This window comes from Zalophus californianus, chromosome 6, assembly GCF_009762305.2.
Source record: "Zalophus californianus isolate mZalCal1 chromosome 6, mZalCal1.pri.v2, whole genome shotgun sequence".
NCBI lineage: Eukaryota > Metazoa > Chordata > Mammalia > Carnivora > Otariidae > Zalophus > Zalophus californianus.
The window spans coordinates 135,202,307-135,229,883 of NC_045600.1; the positions used below are offsets into that span (position 1 = coordinate 135,202,307).

Below are 27,577 nucleotides of genomic sequence, written 5' to 3' on the forward strand. Positions count from 1 at the left end.
AAAAATTGATCCTCTCTGGTCCCTCAGAGAAATTCCTTTGTGCTATTTCAGAACAAAGGTGAGCAAAGGACAGCTCCCCAGGCTCCAGGATGACTTTGATTTAGGGGGAATGCTCTAGAATCATCTAGCAAAGTACACAGAGGGAATGGGGTGTGGTCAGAAAAAGGATTGGTGTCTTCTTAGAATCACCTGGGGAGATTTACTCAAATCACTCAGGCCTAGCTGGGGTATCCTAGCCAGGGGTGGGGGTGTTTACTGTCTGAATCTCCTAAAAGATCTTGAGAAATGATTCAAGTAAGAGAGAGAAAGAAATTTGGTCCCCACATTAGCCTACATGAACTTCATTTCCTGCAGCAAGCCCCTATCGAGCATAGATACAATGATGCCAGTCTTATTTTCCACAGAGCCTGGAGGGACAACACTTCTTCTTGCACTTTCCCAATGTGCGAATTTGCAAGATGGTTGCCCCATTGTGCAGATGGTAACACTGATGCTTGAGAGCCCATAGAACTGGAGATGTTGACCACCAGCGGTGTGTCCTAGTAAGGTGCCCATTCAAGCTCTCAGGGAACTATAAAGAATTCAGAAGGTTTGGACTCACACCTGAGAAATCCTGACTCTGAGAGTGGCTCAGTGTCTGCAAACTTCTAAAGCTCAGCAGGTGGCTCTAACGTGCGCCCAGATTTGGGAGACTAGCATAGCCAAGGAGTAACTAGAATGCTCGGCAGGGCACGAAGCTCTTCTTCCACTAGTCTCTTCTTATTAATGACCTGGATCTTTTGCCATCGTGCAGGGGAGACACCCCTTCCTTAATAATTTGTATCTCTTGATGGGAAAAGAGGCATTATATTTATTTACTGCCCTTTACCAAGAATTATACAACTTGACAAACTGATACAGCATGGCAATTGCTAAAACCTCTGCAATTACTCACCCCAAAGTGTTTAAAAGTAAGGACAGTCTCCCAGAAAGTCCATAAATAAACACCTCTGTGAGTGAATTGATTTATAACTAATTATGAGAAATTACTATCAATTATTAAACATCATTCCAAATCACTTACAGCATCTTTTATTAAGAATAATTTTGGTGATTAATTGAAGGAAGTTGAAGGGAATTCTTTCTCCCCCCTGGGTGAAGGCACATTGTTTCTGCTAGAGTGGTTGTGTGTTTGCAGGCCCTCATGGCCTGGTCTTCTCTGAAAGTGTGTGTGTGTGTGTGTGTGTGTGTGTGTGTGTGTGTGTGTGTGTGTGTGAAGTGTCCATTTGTCTACCCAGAGGCAGAGGAAGGGCCAGGGGGATGCAGGTGGGTATGTGCTGGTGGGAAGATTTCTCTCACAGATGGTGAGGTGGGGTGCTCCCCCCACCAAATATATGTCTACTTCCTAAGCCTCATAACCTGTTGTGTGGCTTTATTTGGAAATAGCACCTTTGCAGATGTAATGAAATTAAGGCTCTTGAATTGGTCCTGGATTACCCGGTGGGCCCTAGAGTCAATGACGAGTGTCCTTACAAGAAGCGGGGGAGGGAAATACCCAGACACAGAGAAGAGATGGGGAGAGGGATTGGAGCGACGAGGCCACAGGGCTGAGGAGGGGCTGGAGGAACCCGCCCCCGCCCCCCCCCCCCCCCCCCGGCCCTGCAGAGGGAGCACTTGGAACTTGGGCCCCAGAGCTGGGAGAGAATACGTTTCTGTTGTCCTAAGCCACCAAGGGGGTGGGAATTGGTTAAGAGCAACGCAACCCTGGGAGACTATTACACGTGTTCTCACTGACTGATCCAACGGTGCTGCTGATCCAAGGGTGAGTGACGTAGGCCTGCCAACTGTCTACCCAGGGGGCCTCAGAAGGCACACTGGTGAGGATGGCAGAAGGGTGGTGCCAAGAGTCAGTTCCTTCAGATGGCTTCTCAGCTGCGGGGTCCTGGGTCTCATGCCTCTCTAGCCCCCACCCTCCACACCCCCTCATGTCCCCAAATGAAGCCTTGAGAACTGAGGGGTGGGGGCATTTCCATTTTGACAGTGAGCCTACCCTACAGGGGGTACCTCCCTGCTCCATGTGGTGACACTTTCGGTAGGTCTGGGCCCCCTGTTCTCCCTCCCCATGGTGGAAGGCCAGGGAAGGTTGGCCGCCATTGTCGAGGCTTTCTCCACCTGGCCCAGGCTACCTCGCCAACCTCCCCATCCACATTCCTTACCTCCTACTTTGTGCTCCAGCAGCACGGAGCCCAAACACCAGACATCAGGCTGTGCGCAAGCGGGACGAAGCTCGGCATGCCTGGCAAACTCCTAATTACCTTTCAAATCCCACTGCTCCTTTCCTGACTACCCTGCTTCGTCCCCTTACAAAATGAAGTGTTCTCTCCTCAGTGTGATCTCTGTATTTCCACCGATTTATGAGATGCAATACATCTCATAATGTGTGCGTCACATGGCACTGTCCTGTCTTATATCTGCGTCTCCCCGCTAGCATGTCTGTTTCATGTTAGCACCCCGGGCCCCCAGCACGATGCCAGGGTTCTACTGACCAAGCTCTGCTGGGTCAGTCATGGCTATATCAATGTCAAGTACTCAAAATGCTGATGCTGTAATTCCTTCTATACAGCTCTCCATCCCTGCCACCCAGCAGTGACTGCAGAGCTCTGAGATATCACCCTCGAAGCTCAGGACAAGAGCTGCTCTCTGGCTAAGCAGACCTCTCCTCTTCATACCAGCTCCTGGGTCACCCACAGACGGCAGCACAGGTACCAGGCTGGTACAAGCAGGGGACGTCTCCCGCCCGAGAAGGACACTTGCTTTGGATCCCCTGGAAGAAGCCACCTGTGGTCTCCACCCCCCAGGCTCCTGCTGCTGCTGCCAACCCGAGAGCCTCACTCCTTCCAGAACCCAGGACCTCAGCAGGGTGCTCCTGCCCACCTCCCCGGCCCCAGTCACTGCACACATGTGTTGGGCCGCTGGGCTTGTCTCAGGTTTTTATTTGCAATTGATCGCTTACAGATGAAACCTGCCTCAGTGGGAGGTAAACATTTCATTTCTATCCTGACTTCTTTAGATGATGGAAAGCGGCAATTTGCCAGCTTGTGCCGAAGAAGGCCAAGGCTGTCTCTTGTCCTATAGGTGATTACCACTACCTGATCCTCAGAGAGAGCGTCTGGTTGTGCCTCCATTTGGCCGAGGCTGGCTGGATGTTGTGCTTAATGCTTTCATTACTTCTGTCAACAACAGCTGGTGACGAGGAGCCATTTATTACAACTTCAGCTCTGGAAGGGAAAAGAAAGAGAAAGAGGGTAGACATGATCTGTTAGCATGCCGATGACAAGTCTAATAGTTTTGTTTTTGCACGGGCTTGGATGTAAACTTTGGGAGAGCAAAATTGCAGTTATTACCCGAGAAGGGAAGGAAGTCTATTTATCCTCTAGAATGCACAAATTCTCTCCCCCAGGTATACGCTACATCCAGTTTGGAGACGGGGAAGGGGGTGGTAGAACTTTCTTTCTCCCCATCCCCCACCCCAATGTCTCCTCCCAGTGAAATCTAGCTGTCACTGTTGGAATAGTAATACGTCTTCAAGTTACTTTTGCAAAACTCTGCAGTTGCATCAGCAGCTGGGTGTCATCAGATGGTCTACAAACTTAATAAAGAGAAAACAAAAGCTCATACCAGGGGAAAGTGAAGCAGCCTGCAGCTTCCCCCTCCTCCTCCTTACCCCATCACTTCCCCATTTGTACTCTCAGATGACACCTCACACCTCGTTCCACAGTTCTCGGTGCTCAGTCTCCCTCTCCCACTAGGCTGTAAGCAGGGGAGCTCCCTCATTCATTTCTTCATTCCCCAAAGGTCTAACATAGCAGGTGCTCAATAAGTGTTTGTTGAATTTGAATTTGAATTTCACCCTGGGGGAGCCTGGATGGATGAAGGAGCTGGTTGGTCCTGTATGCCCAGGGCAAATCACAATTCTGGTGGCACACCGTCTCTCCACCTGACTCAGGAACACTGAGCATTCAGGACCCGCTTGAATTCTGAGGTTTGAAATCTATGCTAGTAGGTTTCTAAGAAACTAGGTTACAATTACATCTCTAAAGGCAGTGTAGTAGCTAGCCTGCCTCTGTCAGACATGCACAGATGAGTGTGGGTCACATCAGGTGTTGCTTTTGTCTGTGCTGATAGTAGATTCTCCCACTTTGAGTGATAAGTGGATTTGTGATGCCAAACTTTGGAGCTCTAAAGAATTCAAACCAAATTATCTATGTCGTCGGCATTTATCTTGAAACAGCTAAGTTAAAAAAGATGCAATTCTTTTAACGAGGTCTACAGCCAATGCTCTATTTTGCTTTTTGTAGGTAGAGAAGAAATACAGCTGGCGGTGGCAAATTGTCTCTGCACATTCTCCCCACACACCTCCATTGCTCAATACTCATGACTCCTCTGGCTGATATTGCTGGTCTTGGATTCAAACATATGTAACTTTTGCAGAGGACTAGAAGAGGAAACAGAAGACCCTTGGAAATTTTGCTGCTTTCATGAAAGGAAGCAGAAGGTGTCATGGAAAGATTTCACAAGCTGTGTGACTGTGGGTAAATCATTTTACCTCTCTGAGATTCAGTTTCCCCATTTACAGAAAGAGGGTGTAGAAGAGGAAGATATCCAGCATTAAGGATCTAGAATTCTGTAAGAACCGTGAGGTCTCCTGCACCTCTCACTGATTGCCCTCTTGTGAGGCTCCAGGAGGAACTGCTTGTGGCTATAACCCTTTGGCACTGCCTCCTTCTGCACAGGCCACAGGCAGGAGCAGTGGCACTTGGGACCACCCCAAGAACCCAAACTTCACTGTAGCTTACATCAAATGGTATATGTGACAGAAACACTTGACTTCTTGTGATGGGGAATTGTCTTCCTAACAGGGTAGCTGACGTTCTCATGGGTAATAAGTGACCAGAATCTGGCATCTTATGGCTTAAGGTGGATTTGATCTTAAGGTGAAGCTTCCCAGAAACTGGGGCACATTGGGTGATCCCAGGCTCTCTCAGGCCAGAAGGATCTGCAGAGGTATCTATCCTGGATGCTTGCCCAGAAGGAGTTTCCAGGCTTCTCTGGGACACAGAGTGGTGGAGGTGAGGAAGGGAAATAGATAAACGCTGGCATGACTAGTGGTAAAATTCCATTTCTCTCTCCACTTCCTAGTGAAACCTTGGTGGAGACCCTGCACTGCCAGCCACGGTCTTCCTGGAGTTAAACCTGGCTCTGTGGCAGTTGAGCTGGGGGACTTGCTCAAGTCACCTTGGGTCTCTGGCCTCTGCCTTCTTCTCTGTAACACTGAGGGGATGGATTAGGTGACCCAGGAACCACCTCAGGTCACTGGTTTTACATGCTTTATGTTGCACAAACTCAGCTGGATTGGTGGGTTGTTCTAATTCAATGAGGAAACAGGTTCAGAGAGGAGAAATAATTTGCCCATGGCCCCAGCTAACAAGCACGGGGACTGAATCCAGGTCTGCTTAGCTCCCAAGACTTTTTCTTCCTGCTTCTCATACTTGATTTTGAGTAAGACTCTTCTACCCTCAAGTTACCACGGGGCACAGCTGTGGCAAGATCAAGGGTCAAGATCTTGTTTCTCCAAAAGGGGACATTTTTCCACAGTAGAAGAGATAGTGCAACCTTCATTTGTAGCTCCCAGGTGGTTAAGAGGTCATTAGATAGCTAGAAGCAATGATGTCAGGGAGAGAGGGTCACTTTTCTGAATCATGTAGGGTCAGGAATGGACATATTGAATAGGTCTGATATGGTCAAGAGACCTAAAAAAAATCTATAGAAGGGTAAATAATGACCCTACTCCAAATAATTTGGATCTCTCATTCCCAGACTGACCACAATAGGATATTTAGAAAGTAAAACAAGGTCTTCATTTTCAGTAGTGGCTATTTACGTCAAATAATGTGGCATTCTTTCTTCCTTCCAATGTTCCTTAAGCTCAGGCTCATAGACTGTAGGTCATAGCTATGGGGCAGTTGTCATCAGTGGAGAATGGGGGCTCAGAGGAATGGTCCAACCATAGCCAGTGGCAAGTGTGGGTCTGTTGGCTTGCAAAGCATTTGCTTGCTTCTGTGTATTGAGCAGCCCCCGGCCAAGGATCATCACAGGAAAAAACACTTTCAGAATTTAGATTGTGCATTCAACAATCAAGATTAACATTACTGAATTGACTCCCTAAATATTTTTAAGAGGTCTTTGTGAAGTTCCTGAATGTTTTATTTTCCATCTTAATCTCCTGGATAAGCCACCTACCACAATGAAATTGAGTGAAAGACCTGATTCTCTTCAGAGCTTCCACTGCTCAGCAAAAACGCAAGTTATGAATAAGCACATTGGTGGCTCAAGTGCTTCCAAGCGTGTGGGCTCTTTTCCAGAAAGTAGCTCTTACCCATCTGAGTTTTCCATCTCTGCAGCCTCTAGACCTTGGACCGTTTCATGGGCTCTTCTATTGACAGCTCCTCCCCAAAAGTGATTAGGGAAATGCAAAGCCAAAGTGAAACTAAACAGATCTATTTGCTAAGTAAGAAGGGCACCATCCAGCAAAGAGGAGAAGCAGATTAATAGCTGCCTTACAGCAAAAACAAATGAACACAAAATCTAATTTACAAACCTATTAGATTTGCTATGTAAGCTGTTCACAGCTGATCTGATTGTACCTCTGCCTCCAGAATCCCTGCAAGACAAAGGAAATGCATTATTTATAAACCCAGCTCTTCTTCGCAAAGCCCTCTTCAATCACCAGGAGATCCTGCAGCCCTTCTGGAGAACTACAGAGGGAGGATGAGATCTCACTCTGGCTTCTCCAGAATGGGCAACATCCTGGCCCAGCCACAGACCCAAGCGTTTTACAGGGAAGTAGGCCTCCAGATCCTTCCTGCTTCCCACTCGAACACTGTTTCAATTCGTACCAGGGTTTCCACTTGAGATTTTCATTTGAGTCTTGAGACAAACTTCTTTGGGATTAATCTCCCCTAGTTAATCCCAGAGGATAGTACACCTCAGCATGACTCAGCATGATTTAGCATCTGCTCTAGCATGACTTAGCATGACTTGGCATTTACTCTAGCATGATTCAGCATCTGCCCCTGGTCTTCTCTTGCTCTCACTCACATGTGTTAGGATGTTGTCCATCACATTCCAAACCTGAGACGCCAGAAGTTCAACAGAGGCAGCAATGATTGACTCAGTCATTGCCTCCAACCAAATGTGATAATGATTTGCTTTCTGGTGGCAGGAAAAATAATAAGTGGTGTAACATTTTTTGGGAGTGGGAAACAGGAGATGGGTGAATAATGGGGTCCTTCGCTTCTTCCTCTGGAATATAGGTTTTTGGAGTAAAAGCCTTCTAGGTCCCTTTCCAGTGCCACCATCCATTCGATTCTGGGAAATTCCATTCTGAAGGGGGCCTCTAGGGCCATGAAGTTTCATCCTGCTTTGCTATCACACTGGGCCAAGGGATAGATGAATCCATCCATCCTCAGTACCTAGTCCACTCTGTTCCCTGTGTGTGTTTTTAAAAAGTTGTGAGACTAATTATTTTTATTAAATTAAATACTTTTTTCTCCCATTGATTTATAGGATGTGTGGTTGAGGAGCTCTTTCTTCATACTTTTCTCATTTTTTAAATTTCCATCTAGCCTTTCAGTCAGGGTGTTAGAACACTCCAAAGAAACGATTAAGTCACTGGCAAAGCTGTGTGTTTCAAGGGATCCTGTGATTTAATGAGCACTCTTTGGGGGAAGTGCATGCTTATCTCTACACTGGATATAAGTCTGGATTTTTCTGTCTGCTTTCTTTAGGGTTATCATATCTGTAGTTATAACACTGTGTGTGCACTTTGTGTATACATGTGTGTGAAAACATACATGTCTTTTCCTGATGGACTGAAATGTCTTTTCAGCATTATTTGGCAACAGGCAACATTCTCCCACTTCACAGCCAGACAACCCAACAAAAGGAAGTATGCTACGTCCTGCCGAGGGCCTTCTCCCTCAGGTTTTTCCTCAGGTCTCAAATTTCCATCCTTCCCAGTCTAGTTCTTGCATTGCATGGAGTATCATTGGTTCTTCACATTTTAAATCAATGCCCAGTATTTCCTTTTTGTTCCTCCTTGTTTCTCCCTGGGAACAGAGCTCTGTTCTGGCACTTTTAACTCAGGGGTCTGGGAATATCGGCCAGCTCTGGCCCTATAACTGTATCTACTCAGATCAAACCTCAAGGGTTTTCCTGGTTGTACTCCTGTCCACATGTCATTGACTTTTCACATCCTCCCATCCTGACCCCCGTCCTCAAAATCAGTACTCTTCACGGGGAGGGAAGACCTGCAGGGCTAGATATTTAAGTCAAGTGCAGTAATTAATAGTGTGGTAATAGCTGAAGGCTAATGAAAGGTTAATGGAACAAAAAAGACCATCCAGAAAGACTGCATATAAGAATTGATATATGACTTTAAAAAATCATGATCAATGAGAAATTCAATAAATGGTTAGGAGTAGTTGGTTAACAACCTGGAGGTGAGGTGGAGGGGAATGAGTTGAATGTTACTCTATACTACACAGCAAAATAAATTTCAAGTGATTTAACTAGTGCTTCCTAAACACCAGCCATTCTCATACTCCTATCACCAGTTTGCCATATTTCGTTTATCACTCACACTATTACCTACTTAAGTTTTAAAACTGACTCATCTTTAAAAACTTCTGATCCTAAGCAATGCCATCTGTGAAAATACAGGTTTGATACCGTGATTATATATGCATTTGAAAAGAACACAAAGTCATTAACACAAAAATATTTATCAATGGAATTCCTAAAGTCATAGTCTCCCCAAGAATACTTCTAGCACCCTCTGGAAAAGACTGAATTGAAGAGGTACCCATTTAAGGAAGGGATCCCATAAGAAATTGGTGAGAAAATGGTAGAGAATATTTATCAAATCTTTGATGAGGTATGAAGAGTGTGTGTGAAGGACTTTTTAAAATTCAGAAGGGTAAGAAGAATCATAAGAGAAAATATAAGACAGACTTGACTTTATAAAAATTTAAAACTCTGCTTATACAAAAAAGCAATCCTCAACAAACCCTGTGCACAGTGGCTTTCATGAAATTGAAGCAGGCATCAGAAGAGAGAGCAGCCCTCTGGTTTAAGGTGACCAGGGGTTCGGAGAGAACCACGTGCCCGACTACAGCTGTCCCAGGTCTTTCTCTTCTGCCTCCAGGCCGGGTCCTGGGTGGCACCAAGACCTACTGACGTGGGCACCACAAATCCAGGCCCTTTTTCATACCAATACTTCCTCTACCTCAGGACTACCCAGCTTCAGCACTGTTGACATTTGGGTGGGATATTTCTTTGTTGGTGGGGTTGGGGGTAGGGTGTTGAGCAGCATCTTGGCCTCTATCATTTTATGCCAGTAGGAGCCCTTCCCCACCCCCCAAGTTATGACAACCAAAAATATGTCTAGACATCACCAAATGTCCCCTGGGGCAGGGGGGGGCAAAATTGTCTCCATTTAGAATCTCTGCTCTAGCTCTTGTTTCTGCCCAGTGCCCCTGGCAAAATGGATCTCCCACCAGCCAGCCCATCTGTGTCACCTTCCCGAGCTGAACCCTGAGCCAACACCTGTGCCTCCCTTCCAAACCATGCCTATTTTCATTTCTCTGCCATCTTTTCCTTCTCCTCCCAGAGCATTCAATTATCTTACAGCATTTGTCACCTTCATGGTGTATTTAATTATTTCAACTATTTTATGAACTCATGAACTGGGGGGAGCTTTAAAGAATTCTCATGTGCATAGTCCAAACTCCTCTTCTTAGAGTTGAAACCAGGGCCTGGAGATTTGGTCCTGGTTGCAGTTTCCTCAGCTGCTCACTACACTAGAAGGTCAGCCCCTGGAGGGCATGCATTAACCAGGTCTTTTATTTTCTGTATTCTTTTTTTTTTATTATTATTATGTTAATCACCATACATTACATCATTAGTTTTTGATGTAGTGCTCCACGATTCATTGTTTGCGTATAACACCCAGTGCTCCATGCAGTATGTGCCCTCTTTAATACCCATCACCAGGCTGACCCATCCCCCCACCCCCCTCCCCTCTAGAACCCTCAGTTTGTTTCTCAGAGTCCGTAGTCTCTCATGGTTCGTCTCCCCCTCCGATTCCCCCCTTCATTTTCCCCTTCCTGCTATCTTCTTCTTCTTTTTTTTTTTTTTAACATATAATGTATTATTTGCTTCAGAGGTACAGATCTGTGATTCAACAGTCTTGCACAATTCACAGCGCTCACCATAGCACATACCCTCCCAATGTCTATCACCCAGCCACCCCATCCCTCCCACCCCCCACCACTCCAGCAACACTCAGTTTGTTTCCTGAGATTAAGAATTCCTCATATCAGTGAGGTCATATGATACATGTCTTTCTCTGATTGACTTATTTCACTCAGAATAACACCCTCCAGTTCCATCCACGTCATTGCAAATGGCAAGATTTCATTCCTTTTGATGGCTGCATAATATTCCATTGTACATATATACCACATTTCTTTATCCAGATGAATGGATATTTTCTGTATTCTGCAGCCTTGTGGACTCTGGAGCGACCGCCCCTCCCAGAGTTAGCCAACTCCTAGAGACATTAAACAACTCACTTGGGAGTGCACCTTTCAAAGGCAAACCAACCAACCCCTGCCACCTCCCTTTATTGGGGTCTCACACTCTGGGCTACTATCCCCCTGCCCTAATCACCCCAGAGCCAGGTATTAGACAGCTAGGGGCAGACCCTATGTCCTAGAGCCTGCTGGATTTATTCAAACTAGCCAACCTCGGCCTGCTTGTCCTACCTGTGAGAATGACAATGAAGGCTTTTGTCCACAGTTTTCCCCATCTCTCTGCCTCCTGAGTGACCGGGGATTTGGGAGTATAACAAACTATCTTTTTAATGGCAATTGTCCCAATATGGCCTGACCATACCTAAATAATAATAAGACTTATATTAAAACGGGGCGGGGGGAACCCTGTCTTGTTCACCTTCACAGTCTTCCCCAACTATGGCTTAGTGAATCAAATCTAACTTCAAGGTTAAGTGGGACTTTTCTTTCAAAGCCTTCCCTTCCCAGTGAGCATGCCGTGTTCCTGCATATTATTTACACCTGTACAAGACACAGTTTCACCTCTCAGATATCCATAGAATGGGGCAGACCATCATTCAAAGAAATAGATTGCAGATGTTTGGCTCAACAAGAATCATATGAATTGACAAGGGATTTTTTTTTTTTTCTGATTAGGTTTTGCCTTCACTGTTATTAAACTAAGCATACCTTCCTTACAATGGAGGAATGCTGATACCTGCTTGGTTGAGTGACATAAGAAGATGATCGGGTAAAAAAAAGTTGCTAAAGATAATTCACAGTGTGCTGAAGTCATAGAAAAAAGGCGCTTATCATCCAAAGGAGAAAACATATGGGAGAGCACTTTGCACACATAAAAAACTCTATAAAACAAGGTATAATACTAGTAATAACCACTGTGCATTTGGCCCGGCTGAATATTCTCAGCCACAGCGATGAGAGAGATTGCTTTAGAGCCCTGCATTTTAGGACAGTGATCTCCTTTCCACCACTGACCCAATACTCCCACCGAGTAGAGTGTACTTGGTAAACTAAGACAATACGTAAAAATGGTATGTTAAAAAAAACACATCATGTACAGTTAGCTCTGTTTTTAGTGAAAAGCAATTAGCAAACCTGAAAGCTGCATTTCTGTGTTGCCTCTTCACCCAAACCCAATTGTTTATGAGTAAGGTAACACCTAGCACGTTGGGGTCTTGTAGCTGTTTAGAATCTCCTGTGTTCTCTGTTTCTCACTGGAGAGTCAGGCTCGGTAAACAAACTGTCAGCTTTAATTAAGAGTCTAGACCCAACTTAAACAACTGACTAGTTTTGAGAATAAAAGATTAAACTAAAGCACAAAGCATGAATTTGCAGATGGTTCTTCCTTCAGAGTTTTGGGAGGATACTGAATGCATTTTTTTCCCTTCAATTTTTGCATAAACCACTTGGGGTTCCTACCTGTTGACATCCAAAGGACACACTACAAGTAGATGGCCCCAGAGATGCATGGTGGGGAGGACCGTAAGGAAAGGGATGATTCCTTTGGGGGTTAGCCACATGGACAGAGCTAGGGCTCCTGGGTTCAGGGTTCAAGGGTGGGTTTTTTTTTTTATTATGGCAAAATATACTTAACATAAAATCCCCATTTAACCCTTTTAAAGTGTACAATTCGGGCGCCTGGGTGGCTCAGTTGGTTAATCGACTGCCTTCGGCTCAGGTCATGATCCTGGAGTCCCGGGATCGAGTCCTGCATCGGGCTCCCTGCTCGGCAGGGAGTCTGCTTCTCCCTCTGACCCTCCCCCCTCTCATGTGCTCTCTCTCTCTCATTCTCTCTCTCAAATAAATAAATAAATAAAATATTAAAAAAAATAAAGTGTACAATTCAATGGCATAAATATATTCACAATGCTGTGTAGCCATTACCACTATGTAGCTCCAGAAAAATTTTTTAATCACCCAAACAGAAACTCTGTACCCATTAAACAGCATCTCCCTGACCCCTTTCTCCCCCAGCCTCTGGTAACCTCCATTCTACTTCCTATCTTCATGAATTTGCCTATTCTAGATATTTTATATAAGTGGAATCACACAAGAGTTGACCTTTGTGTCTGGTTTCTTTCACTTAGTATAATTTCTTAAAGATTCTTCCATGTAGTAACATGCATCGGAAGCCTAGCTTTTGATGTGGCTGTTCTAAGGAGGCAGAATATCACAGAGACAAGAGAGGAAAGACCCCTCCAAAGTGTTTGTGTCTTGATCCTTGAGCACCTGTGATTAGAACAGGAACAGAGGTTCTACCAGCTGACCAGTGCTTGGATGGATCAGGGGCTCTCCTGCCCAGGACTTACTTGGCAAGGAGCTTCCTGAATTTGTTGCCAGAAAATTAAGCTTTGCTGTCCATCTCCTCCTCCATGGAGCTGGTTGTACTTGGACAAGTGCTCAGATGGGCAAGAGGCCCAGCCTTGTTGATCCAGTGCAGATCCTCACCATGAGGCTGGCAATACAAGTATTTTCAGTTGCCCTAGCACAGTGGGAAACATGGCACCCCATCCTTTGGACCAGGCCAATTTGCATTCCTGAAGAGACTCTGTCACTGGTCTCTGATTCACTCTGAACAGAAGGCAGTTACATGTGGTGGCGTCCATAGGCTTAGTAATTCGTTTTGGGTTGATCACCGTGAGACCACCCCCTACCACCTGTATACTACCTGCATTTGTGGGAACTTCTTCCCAGCTTTCTAGTCATCCTGATCTAGGGCATCTTCAGTAGATACCACTGGGTAGTCCTTGATGAAGGACTTGTACCCAGTCACCAGCTAGTCAGGAGTAATGCAATGGCTGGGTTCATGAGGAGACCTGAAGTTTGAGGTCATACTTTCCAAACTCGAAGAACTAGAGGCTACTGCATTCATGCCATTCGCCATCTTGTAAGTGTGGCCAGCCTTTCTAGTCACATTCCATAGCAACCCCAAGGTTCTGTATTCTGCAGGATATGAGTCAGCAAACTTTTCCTTTAAAGGGCCAGAGACAGCAAATATTTTAGGCTTTGTGGACCAAGAGGAAAAACTGAAGGTTTTACAACGAGAAGAATGCAATTCTTTTTGGGGGGAGATTGGAGTTTGCTTAATTGAGACTCAAAATTAGTAGTCCTGTCATCATGATGGAAAGGTGGCATCATTCTTCTATAAAGCCTTCCCTTCCTTCTTCCCTCCTGTGAACTCATCAGAACGTGTGCCTTGAGTCTCTATTTTGGACTTCTACTCTATCTACGCTTACAGGGTTGGAGAACCTTTCATATGGGGGTGCAGTTTAAGAGCACAAGGCTCTGTGATAAGACTCCCTGAGTCTGAGTTCTAGCTGAACTAACTGTTAGCTTTGTGATCTTTGACTATTACTTAACTGATCTAGAAGCTTCTGTTTGTTTCCTGGTCTACAGAATGAGTAACAGTATCCACTTCACGGGGTTTTAGTAAGGATTGCATGAGCTAATGAATGCAAGGCTTTAGAACATCGCAGGATGTATTATAAAGTGCTCGATATTAGTGTTACACTTCCTTTAATTTTTTTTCCCCCAACCTTTAAAAGATGTCAAAACCTTCTTGGCTTGAGTGCCACATGATAATAGGTGGCTGGCTGGATATGACCTATGAGCCACACTTTGCTGACCTCTGCTCTAGGGAGTTAAGAGCAAAATGCCTCTCATCCCCCTCGTGGGAGGGGTCTTTGCCATATTTCTTTTTGATGACATCCTTCTGATCAAGCACAGCTTTCCTGAAGTCACAGCTCCAAGGAGGACCATGAACTCTTGCACTGCCGGCTTTTTACCACGTGACCGTGGATCCTACTGAAAGTTGGAACCGGCTGGTCACTTCTGGATCGCCAGCCAGGACACGGCGTGACTGTAAAGTTCACAGCAGCTTCAGTTTTATGGGCAGCAAATGACACTTCTGGCTTGGTAGTTCCATCAGATTTAGACTTATTACCAGTGCCACCCATGCTTGTCACCAGCTTGTCTCTCTCCTCTGGTTCTATGAACTCAGCTTCTTGCTCATCAGGTCAGCCTCAGGCTCTACTGATGTGCTCAACAGTCTCTGTAACACCCTTTCCTGTACAATGAATCTTATTGTACAGAAGCCCTTGGACCTCCCAGATACTGAAACATGCAGGGCACAGAGCTCTGAAGAGACCTGGGTAGGGTTCGACCCTGACAATGGTGTTTCCATGACGATCGTGATCTCTGCTGTCGGTGCCAGGGACGAGGGTGAAGTCAGTGAGCTCACAGGTGTCTCTCTTATGCCCCTGAGCTCTCCTCATCGACCGCTCAGCTCCTTTCTCTGCTGTCCTCCCTTCTTTCACTTTAAATATTAGCACATTATTAAATTATTAAATATTACCCATTTGCTTTGATTTCAGCAAACTTTTGCTTGTTAATCAGCTTCCATCGGTGTACAAAAAGGAATGGCTCACTCCTGGCTCTTCCCTTTGCTCAAGTTCAGAAAACATCCATGTGAATTTAGGGCTTTGATTATGTTCCAGTGAATTTCTCTAGTCTTCGTATAAAAGTACAGATAGGCATCTGCACATCAAAATTCAAGTAAACAAGTCACTTGGATGCCAAACATTTTGTACCCTGTTTATTGCTGATCCTTTCTCATCATGAAACTGTCACCTCTAACGGGTGAGGGAAAGGGAGACCATATGATTTATCATCCAAACCAGAGCCTTTTTGGAATAAACTGAGGCACTGATTACCATCCACGTGGGACTCGCCATCCTCCGATCCATACCCATTTTATAAAGGAGACGGACTTTATAAAAGAAAGACTTCTTTTTTTTTTTTAATTTTATTATGTTATGTTAGTCACCATACAATACATCATTAGTTTTTGATGTGGTGATCCATGATCCATTGTTTTCATATAACACCCAGTGCTCCATGCACTACGTGCCCTCCTTAAGACTTCTAAGAGAATGCTGCATTCCAAAACCCTGAAAACACTCAAAAACCCAGAAACCAAGGCAGTTAAATCTCAGACGTGAGACATATTTATTCTGTGACTTGAGCTGGAGACAGTGAAGCTGTCAGCAGAGAAGACTTCTGTAAGCCATTCAAGGCTATGGAGACTTTTCTGAGAGCCCCCTGCCCCCATCCTGAAGGCTCTGCTTTATAGCGAACCAGAGTACTCGTCCTACTACTGTGAGCTGGTCCTACCTGCACCAAGGTGCTCCCTACCACTGCAGCGTCACCTAGCACGTGGCTTCGCCAGACTGCAGCCAAGCATAGGACAGGGTCCTGCTCATCTCCGTGTTGTGGGAGGTGGGGTGTGTTTCTCCTGCACATCAAACATGCTGGGGAGAGAGCTGCTGAATGAATAGGTGAGTCAGGAAAGCTGAAGGTGTCCCTCCACTGCAGAGAAGAGGACTCAGCCTCCCAGAAGCATGGCCTGGGGAGGAAGAAGGGAAATCCTAGCCTCACTTCCACCACCGCTGCCCACCTACCCATGTCCCTCTAGGGTGGTGCTCCAGCTTCAGGGCTTTTGCACTGGCTGTCCCCCCCTCCCTGGAACACTCTTCCTGTAGATATCTCCATGACTCACTCCCCGTTCCTTCAAACCTGGGCTCAGATGTCACTTTCTCAGAGAGACCTTTTCTGACCACCCCATTTAAAATAGCGTCTGCTTTGCTATACCCCCCTATCATGGCCCTCCCCGCTCCCATCTCCTTTTGTCTTCGTATCACCACAGTCATGTATTAAAGGCACTGTCTGATTCTGCCCCTGGAATGTAAGCTCCGTGACGGAAGCACTGTGTCTGTCTTGTTGACGGCTGCACCCCTGGTGTTGGGCACAGTGCCTGGACATCATAAGGGCTCAATGAATATTTGTAAATAGAAGGAGTCTGCCTCCTCCCTTCCTTTGTTCCAAGAGAGGAGCTAGCTGTTCTCTTATCCAAACCTGCCCGTGCTCTGAATTGCATCCCTTCCTGCCTTTTGAGACTCTTGTTCTATCAACTACTTCTCCTTCCATAGATTCAACAATGTCCTTTCAGCTCTGTCATACTTCTGATATTTATCCTGGACCTCACAATAGCCCTGTGAAGCAGAACAGCTTATCCATTCCATGTGAGAAGACACACAGGCACAGAGAAGGTGAAATACTTCCTAGATCAGCATAGGGACTAAGTTGGGACATCAGGATTTGGACCCAGGAGACTGGCTCAGGAGCGCAGCTCCTGATTCTTCTGCCATGTCACTGGCTCATACCCACTAGCATTTATATATATGTTTGCTTTTCTCATCTTAAATAAACAACCCAACCTTAATTCGATATTCCCCTCAGCACCTTCTCTATGTCTTGCCAGCACTTTGCAAACTCTTTAAAGCATCATCTACACTAATCATCTGGGTTCCTCGTTCTACCCTCTCTTGGCACCCCTCCAGTCTGGTCTATGTCCCCGTCACACTATCAAAATGAGCTCTTGTGTGAACATCTTGCAATGGACGCTACTCATTCCCCATCTTATTTGAACCCCATCCTTGTGTGATGACAGTGGCTAGTTCTTCCCTCCTGGATAGGTAAAGTCGGGGCTTCCTGGGTCTGGCCATGGGACAGACCTCCCTCTAGAGGAAATATGCTACTAGGAAGGGACATGATGAGTGATCCCCACCGAAGAGATGGGTTAGAGTCCTCGGGGCATGGTTAAGATTCCTTCTGGGTCAGAAAATCCATTGTTATATCAAATCATCACCGCTTAACACTTTAAGGTTCCACTTACAACAACATAAAATCCCTCCTGGATTCTCACTACTCCCTAGACGGAGGGTGTCCTGATTTTTCTCTATATTCATACCCAATAAGATTTTGTTCAGTGTTACTTTCTACAGTTTTTCTTACAAAATATTAGTTTTATAAAATTTTCAAATAAGAAATACACTGGAATATATCTTTTTTTAAATGAAATAACCTCTCTTTTCCCAGCAAAATTTACTTCCTAAGAGTGATGCCTTCACCAACCCAGGTGACAATCCCTGTCCCAGATGGACATGTTAATAAAACATATTTCTAGGAAGGGGATGCAAATTCCAAAGAGATCAGTGAAAAATATTAATAACCTCATTTGCTGGGCTCTGTAACAGGGACCTGTTAATTTCCATATTGTGGTTTTAAAAATCAAACACAGACGTCCCAAAAGGTTAAGTGATTTGCCCAGTGAAAACAGTGGCAGAGTAGGGACAAGGGTCTCCTGTACCTACAGAAAGCCGGCACCCCACCCTTCACCTGCTGCAGGTAAGGATTTAATATACTGTCAGGGAGATGCCAGGGAGTTAAGAGGAAGCAAAGATGAACTCAACAAGTGGTTGTGAGACAGTTGGGGAGCTGACTGGAGAAATATTCAAGTTAGATTCTTCACCTGCACCACACCAGTAAGGATAGAACATGATCCAGTCCTGGAGTTTGAGATTAGAGAGCCAGCATGGTCGGGTGAGGCCCTTCCCCCCCAACCCCAACCAGGTCTGACTTCTTGTTCTAACCTCGTGTGGTGGAGGAAGCAAGGGAGCTCTGTGGGGTCTCTTGAACAGGGCACTCATCCCAACACGAGGGCCCCACCCGCATGACCGAATCACCTCCCAGAGGGCTCCACTCCCTAACAGCACCACAATGAAGGTTAGGGTTCCGATGTCTGAATCTGGGGGGACACAACCATTCAGACCATAGCACCTCCACTGGCCAATTACTTAGTGTCCATTTACCGGCAGCCCCTGGGCCTCCTGTTGCAGACACAGTGTTAACCCCGGCTGTCATCTTTCCCTCTTGCATTGCATTAGAAATATACTCCTGCAAAAAACCTGAAGCGGAAGCTTGGCAGCTCTGCAAACTTCTCATTTCATTCATGTGGCCTGCTATGGATACATCTGTGCTCTTTAAAAAGAAGCAAATGCCCGTCCAATGTGCTGCGCTTTGCTCTTGAACCTGCCTCGCCTCGCCAGCCACTTGAAAGGCCTCTACCTTAAGCCAGCCTTTCTTCCCTCTCTTTTGTTCACCTCTTGATGGAGCCGCATTCAGAAACAGCATCCCCATTAATGTCAGCTGCAGCCTTTCCCCGAGGAAACCCCCCGAGGGCACTGATGTTGGAGGGGACTTTGAAGTCCTGTTTCTTCTGGGTGTCAGATGTGTCCCCAGCCTGCCTTTCCAGCTGTTGCCATGCACGGAGAGTTGGTGTCATGAAGAAGGAGGACGGCCAGGACCATCAGCTAGGGGCCTAGGGCTCTGTCTCCTGACGGTTCTGGCTTTGCAGCTCTAGGCCCCTCTAGGTCTTGAGGTCCTTCTCGGTAAAGCAGGGTCCTGTTGTGGGACTGCAGTGAGAAGCACGGGACAGACAGGGATGTCGGTTGCAGTGTTAAGGTGACAGCTTCCCCCCTCTGGATCAGAGCAAACCATGGCTGGGCGTGGACTCTGCTGAGCCCCTGTGGAACAGCTGTCCTCAGGGAAGCTGCCTTTCAGCAGTGCAGCCCACGAGGGAGAAGTAAGGACCAGCGGGTGGAAGAAGATGCATGTGTTCACCATGGCAGAGCCGTGGTATCTCTCACTGATGGTGTGCCAGAGACTGAAGTAGTGCACTTCCTTTTCTTCAGCAAAGGAACTCTCAGCTAAATAGCAGGAGGCATCGCTGGAGGTTACACGGTTGAGAGCTGGGTGTGGTGTATCCACTGGCTACCAGGCTGTGCTGGACTGAGCTCTCAGGAGGACTCTCTTGCAGAAACTCTCGAAGTGCCACCTGGTCCTTGAGCGGGTCCTACCACATGTCAGTTCTTTCTGCTCTGCTGGTGAACTGAGCAAGACCCGTGAGCCATGGACACTGTCCTCCATCGAGTGGTCTCACTTCTTCAAGTATTCTCTGAAACTTTCCCACTACTTTCTCCCAGTTGCTCCCCACCTGCCTTCCCTCCACTCTATGCTGGGGTAGCTCAGAGCCCTGCTGAGCATGGGTCACTTGTCCAAACCCCAACTTCATTGCTTGTCTATATGCCATGACTGCCTGATTCCCGGCAGGCACACCTCACTGCTGCTTCCAGAATCACGCGCATCCTGGATACCTCCACACAGAACTCAAACCTGACCAGGATGGCAGCCTACCTAGGTCATTCAGAATCAATCCCACACGCCCTCACCACATTCCCCCTTCCAAGACCACCCAGCCTTCAGATTGTACACCTGAGGGGAGCAGGTGCCGACCTTCATGGCCTCACCCTGGATCACTGCTTGGTCTCCATCTTCTCTGCCTCTCTGTCTTGGAGAGTCATTCTCTGCCAGGCCCTCCCACACTGGACCCAGCTTTCTGAGATGCAAAGTTACAGTCTGGTAGTCCCTCCTTGAAACTCTTCAGGGTTCTGGAATGTGTGGGTCAGATCCAAGGTTGTGTCTTTGAACATCAGGCTCTCCACTTGCTAACTCCACCAAGCAGAGGGAAGTTTCTGGAATGCGTGGGTCGGATCCAAGGTTGTGTCTTTGAACATCAGGCTCTCCCTCAGGAATCCTTTATTCTATCTGTATTTACTTAATTCAGAGTTTATGAAGTGCCAGCCCCAGGACATATCTGGCCTAAATACCTGTCTGGGTGGGAGTGGCTTGCATATGCTAAACATTTTAAAAATCAGAGGCCAATATTTTAAAAGTCAAGGGAATAGTTATTGTAAAGCATGCTAATTTCTGGCTCTTTTGAACAATCAGAAGATCTGGCCACACTGAGCCATAGTAATTGGTTGAGTTGAGAAGCTGTGCCTCAGGTTGGTGGGATTGGGGGGTTGGGGGAATATGTTACATTTACGCACAGTCCTCACCACTTCCTCTTGTCTTATACCGAGATGCCTCACTTATGTATGTGTTCTACGTGGACTCTGTAGTTGAACTTAGTTCTACCTGGACCGACTCTTTGCTACTCAGGTAGCAGAACAGTGAGTGCATGCCACCTTCTCCATTAACCCCCCTGACTCAGAAGCCCCTCTTATGCCAGGTATAGCAAGCCTGCTGGACCTGAGGGTGTGCAGGGAGTGGCAGGGGGTGCTAGTTTCTTGTTCTTTCTCAGTGACAACTGACAAGGTGCTTACTGATAAAGTCAACCATAAGCAGAAGAACACCCAGAGGCCTAGTCCTTTGCCCCCTGCAACGTGTAGAAACAAAGCTGCTAGAAAGGAAAATCTGGGAGCTTCCTTCTTCCTACCATACAGTGAGAGGCTGCTCCCCAGGGCTCACTGATTGAATTGCCAACCCATAGACCAGTAAGAGGAAACCAGCCCGAGCTCTGGAAGGATACTCAGCCCTGATGTCTTCAGGTGTCAGCCACGGCCTCCATCCTCACACCCACCTTGTGTTCTGTAAGAGCCTGGGGCTCTGGGGAGGAATTGCGGAGGCGTTCTGCCAGTTGGGTCCTCCCTGTGAGCCAATTCCTGGTCACCTTGGAGAAAAGCCCAGAGGTGGTGCTCAGGGTGGAAAACATGACCTCCAGCCATGTTGAGTTAGGGTAGAGAAAATGACTTCACTCAACAAATGCTGTAGCTTATAGCAGGTGGGGGTGGGGTGAGGATGGGCGTAGAGGATGGTGGCACCCAAGCGTGTGTCAGGTTGATGCTAGAAACAGGTGTCTGGGTGGGGACTTGAGAAGGAATGTGCTTGGACGACAGAGCCCAGAGGAGTGATCATCCTGAGTTCTTACTGCCTGGGCCCCTAGCATCCAGCATCACAATCCATGCCCTCACTGTGGATTTTCTCTTTTCGTCTCTATCACAACCCTATGAGATGGGCAATTTTAGTATTCCCATTCAATTAGAGATGTTAAGCCTTGAATCCAAGGATTTACAGCAAGGAGGGGCTAGAGGCAGGATCTGAAGCTGGCTTTGTCTAACAGATTGTCTTCAAATTGGGAACATGGTCCAAGGGGTTCGGGGTGGGGTGGTCAAAGTCCGAGTGGAGTCAAAACTGGAGCAAACCCAGAAGAGAAGCCAGAGAGCAGGACCAGACAGCCATTGTACCTGGGACACTACACCTGACTCCAGACAGTTGCCCAAAATGTCCCCTGGCAGAGCCAAGAGGAGGAAGCAGGAAGCCAAGTCCTCCAGGGGGTGTGTGTGTGCAGGGGCCTGGGGTTGTCCATTGACTGGATTCCTGCCCTCTCATTCTAGAAGGGTTTGGCCCTAATGCTTCAAATGTTTCTAGAAGCTTTTCAGGGAGCCTGGTTCTGTTGTGAACACACAAAAGTGAGAGGCGCAAAGATGGACTGGACAAGTAGCCTCTCCTTTGCTTTTCCTCTTGCCCTGAGCATCAGTCTGGACTCCCAGGGGGGTTCTGTCTGTCTGCCTCCAGGGTCTGGGTTGGTGGTTCTGCATGGTGCTCTGGGGACAATGGCTCAAGGTAGAATTTCTGGCTTTGGACTGGGGCTTCCTCAGCCTTCCCCCTTCCCCCACTTCTGCCACTGAATTCACCTAGAAAATGCCAGGGAAGAAGCTAGGGTGAAGTGAAGGCTAGTCTGCCCCTCCCTGGACTTTAGAAAAATCCAGAGGCAAAGAGAATTCTTCACCAGCTGACTTCTCCATGTGACCACAGTGGACTGGATAAGTGGAAGGGAAATTTAACCCTTCTTAGGCTCTTGTAAAACACCCTGGCATGTGAAGGGCTTTGCATGGGCACATTCAGAATGGGGAGAAGTGAGGAGAGGAAGCCCAGGACCCCCCCACCCCCTGGCAGAGGGATGGCAGAAAGAGATCTAGCCTCTCTGCATTTTTATTTTATTTTATTTTATTTTTGATAGAGATGCCTCTTTGATCCAATACTGTCAAAAAAAGAGTGGCAGAAGAACACAAGCTTTGGTGTGATCCCTAGCTCTGCCTTCATGAGCAGAGTATTTAAAGCTAAGCCTCTTCACTTCTTAAAGTGAGTAAACTTTGAAGAGTAAATGAGGTAATGAATATATACAAACAGCTTGGCAGACGCTATTTTTATTTTATTTTTATTATTTTTCTCATTAAAACTCTTCTGAGAAGAGAGCTAGGTCACGGCTGGATTCCTTTGCCTTCCCGTCATTTTCTTCCAATTAGAATGTATTTATTGGGCACCTACTATATGACAGGCCCTGAACTGGGTGCTGGGGGCACAGTGGGGATAGACAGACCCCCCCCGGGTTTGAAGGTGCTTAAAATCTAAATTTGGAGGGGCACCTAGGTGGCTCAGTCAGTTAAGCGTCTGCCTTCGGCTCAGGTCATGATCCTGGGGTCCTGGGATCGAGCCCCGCATAGGGCTCCCTGCTCAGCAGGAAGCCTGCTTCTCCTTCTCCCTCTGCCACTCCCCCTGCTTGTGCTCTCTCTCTCTGTCTCTCAAGTAAATAAATAAAATCTTAAAAAAAAACCCCAAAATTTGGAGACAGGAAGCACACACATACACATACAAGAAAGGCAAATACCCTAGCAAAGGAACAGAGTCATAAACATGTACTCGGTGGCACTAAGAAGAAAGTAGGAGGAATGGTGATGGGTGTGCAGGGTCTGGAGGCAAGCTCGGTAGGGGACAGGGAGGAGCCGCCGAAGGAGCCGGCATTCCATCGGAACCCTGAAATCTGAGCAGGAGCCAGACTCACAAAGGGCTCTGGGAAGAGCCCCAGGCAGATGGGTCTGCTCAGGTAAGAAGAGCCTGATGAGTTGGTGGATCCCTGATCTTCCCTCCTTTAAAATTCATGTTTCCGGAGCCTCCCCACTCTAGAATATGGTCTCTGAGGCTTCATCCCACTCTTCCTCTCCTCAACTCTGGTTATTGGTCCCATTTTCACCTCAACATTGTGGCTTTATCATATAACCTCTCCTGTGCTTCTCCCACTCACCTTTGTTTCTCTACCTTACTTTTATAAATGCATTATTTCCTTTGTAAACGATTCTCCTCCTGCCTGGTCTCCACACCCCTGACCTGCTTCTCCTTCCTTCTCAAACCTCTTGTGTGACCTCTCGCCTCCCCTTTGATTAGGGGCCTCTCTCTGAAATCTTCTTTCACCCCATCATTCTCCCAAATGTCACCAGGGACCTGCTGATGGCCAAGCCCAGTGGCCCCTGAACACCCTCAAACCTAAGGTCCTCCTGCCGGGAGCACTCACCTCTCTTGCTCACTGCTTTGGTCCCTTGGTTCCCCTCTCATCTTTGTCCACCCTTCTCCATGGACTTTGCTACCTTGGTTTCTCCTTCCCACCCTCTAAATGAGATCAATGACCAAGGCTTAATCCTGGGGTCTCTGCTTCTTTAGGGATTTTGTCTCCACTCCTGCCTTCAACTTCTCCCTACAAATGGCTTCCAATCTCCATCTCCAACAACCTCCCTCCTAAATATTATTCTCCTATGGCTTGGTCCCTGGTTGCCCACCTTCTACGTGACCATGGACAATCTCTTCTCATCTAGGGGCCTTTGTTGTCACACTTGAAGAATAAAGGGGAATGGGCCAGCTGGCCTTTGTCCCTTTGCTCCGATAATTAGTGATTCAGTCAGTGATTTTTAAATGTCTTCATCCCCACATAAACTCCATCCTTTTATAATCATCATGTTTAAGACCAAACCATTGTCCTAGCCACCACTGATGGCCCCCAGAGTGCTGTCACTTCTTCTCTGTACCACGATGCCCTAACTCTCTCTTCCTTTCCATTGACACAACTGCAGCCCATACCATTCATGCTCCTCCTGTGGATGACCTGACTGGTCTCCCCAGCCCATCCTCCTCTAAGCAACTTCCATATTCTCTGCACAATCCTGTTCAAAACGCTTCAAGTGTCCCTATTGTCCACAGCATCTTCTCTTCAGCTTTGTGGATCCCTTTGAGAATCCTTTAAAATATGTGGATCCTTTGCCCAGAAAAATGCCTAGAATTTCAAGAGGTGTACGGATCTCCTAAGATCCATCACAGACTCTTTAGAGGTCTTTGGACCCCAGCTTAAACCAAAGTGGCTCCCAAAAGAACCAAGTGTGATATCCTCAGCGCTGACAGCTTGGCCCTAAGCCCTCTGTCCTGCCATATTTCCATCCACCTCCAGGCACTCCTGAAGCCTCCACTCCAGCCAAGCTCCTTGCTGTCACTCATACCTTCTTTGCCTTGGGCCATCCTCCCCATCTGGATCACCACCTTCATTCTTTTTCTGGCTAAGTCCTTGGACCCTTCCTCGGACGCAACTCCCACCCTGATCCTGCCTCCTCTGGAAAATTTCTTTCTTGTCTTCAGCCCTCTTTGGAGCTCCTATAATACGAATCATCAGTGCCATTAGCACAACAATGTCACTTTCATTTTTATTACAAGGCAGGGCTCACCGCTGAGGACAGGCACTGCCATTGCACACACGAGAGGTTTGTTGGTGACATGAATCTTCCTGACAACCAAAGGAAGAAGGCTTCCAAAACTCCCCAACTTAGCTATATTTGGTAACAGCTTTTTTATATTTTATGACACACTCAGGTGCTTTTCTAACACATGGAATATTGAGCATAATTTATCTGGAACACCAGTCCTGCTGTAATATAATGATTCTCCAAGTGGTCGTGGAAGACAGGAAACAGTGATGCTACTGAACCTCTTGCAAGTTTATCAAGGCACTTCATTGAGGTGTGAGAGTGTCTATTGTGATGTCTGGCATGTAGCAGGTGCTCAGTATGTTAGTTTGTCTTCTCTGATGGTGGCCTTTTTTTCTGTTTAATGTAGAGCAGGTGGTGGGTGAAAATAGACCAGCACCTATTTATTGCCCTGCTCTAAAATTTCAGGGCAAGGAATTCAGAGGCATAACAAAAGGATTTGCTATTTCCAGTGAGTCTGGACTCCCTCCAACAGGGAAACTCATCGTGGGAGGCACCCAGTTGTGATGCGTTGGAGCCAGAGAAGACCAGTTCATTCTACAGATAGGGACACTGAGGCCCAGAGCACTTCAGGCCCGCCCTTAAGGTGAATGGCCTGGTGTTGGCGAATCCACAACCAAAGCCCGGATCCCCAAATTGTTGCTCACTCCAGACACATCTGTCATCAACCCTTAAGAAGTCTCTGCCCAGTCAGACCACAAACACCTTGAGGCTTCTCTCTATACTGGGTTCAGCTTTGCAGGGCGCCAACATCCAACACAGGGCTTGTGAGCATCTGTATACAGTGAGTTGGATGCGGCTTTGTGATGAGCGCATAAAGCTTGTGGTAACTGTCACCAAATCTAGGTACCAGGCAAGTTTTTCTCCAGGGGCACCATGCTGTTTCTACACCTTATCAGGAGCAGACTTTTCCAGCAGACCAGCCCATGGCAGATAGCATGCACTGGTTATGCCAAAATGTGACATTTGAGAAACCGTTACTGAGCATTTACCACATGCCATGCAGTGGGGACACATTGGTGAATGGGGCGGAAATGGACCCTTCTCTCATGGAGATTGTCTTATGGATGAAAACAGTAAGAACAAAAGTAAATACACCACTTCCTAGTCCAGGCTGAACGATCGTCTCAGTGGCTAATCGCCAATTTCCAAGACAGAAAATAAAAACAACGCTACACAATGGCACTCTGATGAAGACTAAAAAATCCGAAAGTCAACACATTTTACTTTATTTTCTCTCAATTGATCTCAACTCCCAAATGTTCCAGTTTCAAAAGGTAAGATTAGGTACCATTAAGCCAGCCAGACCAGCATTGATTTAAAAACCCTTCTTGATGCTACAGGATGGAGGAGGTTGCAGACCCTTATTAATCTCCTTGTTATCAGCTTGATCTCAGCCTGCCAGGAGCCAGCTCGCCTGATTCCTGATTCTGGCCACATCTCTCCAGTCCTCTGGCTTCTGTGTACCAGGTCACGGAGACTGTATAGAACCGTGAGTTACCCTGCGAGCGATATTTATGTTAACGGGGGGGGGGGGGGGCTGGTCTTTCTTCATGGAACCAGGAAAAAGGAAAGAGGGCTTCCTCTGTAAACAGGATGGCACTTAATGGATTTCAAATTAGACAGTTCTATGGGGGGCTCGTATAATTTACATTTTCTCTCCTTTGGCCATGGAGAGAAACATAGACACGATCTCAGGATGTAGGCAGCAGGGGCCTTTCTGAACCTCAAGGAACGAATTCTCCCCCTTTCCTGCCCCCTCTCCTTTCCTTCCTTTGTCCTCCAAACCTGCACTTAGTCTCTGTGAGGCACCATGCAAGGAGCTGGAAGCACAAGAAGCACAGGTCTGCAATGGCTCTAGCTCTCCTAGGGCTACCATCTTGCAGGCAAGAAAGGTACCACGCAAGACACGCAAAGCATAAGGTGCGGCACAGAAGAGAAGTAGAGTGTGTCAGGAGACTGCGAGATAGGAGTCTAACCTCGTGGTGTTGCTGGGGGTGAGGTGCCTCTCGGGCCTAAATCGCCCTTGCCTTTCGAGGCATTCACAAGACTGTTTCATTGGCCAATTCCTTATTTGTACCCTGGGCAATTTCCCAGGTCCAGTGAGCAAGTGTCTCTGTAACTAGTTACTTTCTGGGAAGATTAACTCACTTCCTCTCTATAGAAGTTTTGCAAGGATTGTCACAGCTTTGCTACCAAAGGGGCAGATAACGATCACGGGGAAGAACTAAGGCTAGCCCATCATCACTGCGTAGACATCAGTCTTTTCCTGGATTACCTTCGGGTTTTGCTAACTCCACTTTATTGACTTAATACTTTTCTTTACAATGACTCACTTAAAAACATAAATGAATTTATCATAAAAGGAATCTTTATATCACTGCTATAAATAGAATACCAATATCCCCTGCCCTCAATAGAAAGTAATGGCAAAAATAAATACAATTAAATTCTTGGCTACCAGCCTGCCCAGAGGCTGTCTTTACCTGAAGGAGCAGATTGGTTCTAAGGGCTCCCTTATACCTGCCTCTGATCACCCCCAGAGGCTTCCCCCACCTCAATTCCTCTGCTTTCTGTAAC

At 46.8% G+C, this 27,577-nt stretch overlaps 1 protein-coding gene and 1 pseudogene across 3 annotated transcripts in view; both read right to left on the reverse strand.

Moving 5' to 3' along the window:
- ST8SIA2 (ST8 alpha-N-acetyl-neuraminide alpha-2,8-sialyltransferase 2) overlaps window positions 1–27,577 on the reverse strand; it is a 62,253-nt gene that overhangs the window by 22,634 nt on the left and 12,042 nt on the right. The window contains exons 2-3 of one of the 3 annotated variants that reach the window (XM_027571690.1): window positions 6,638–6,700; window positions 3,129–3,257 (exon numbers count right to left, since the gene is read on the reverse strand). In XM_027571690.1, the coding sequence (XP_027427491.1) occupies window positions 3,129–3,257; window positions 6,638–6,700 (192 nt within the window). The remainder of the gene's footprint in view (window positions 1–3,128; window positions 3,258–6,637; window positions 6,701–27,577) is intronic. The other 2 variants (XM_027571692.1, XM_027571691.1) reach the window with 2 other exon arrangements.
- Window positions 12,979–13,557, reverse strand: LOC113908667 (annotated as a pseudogene).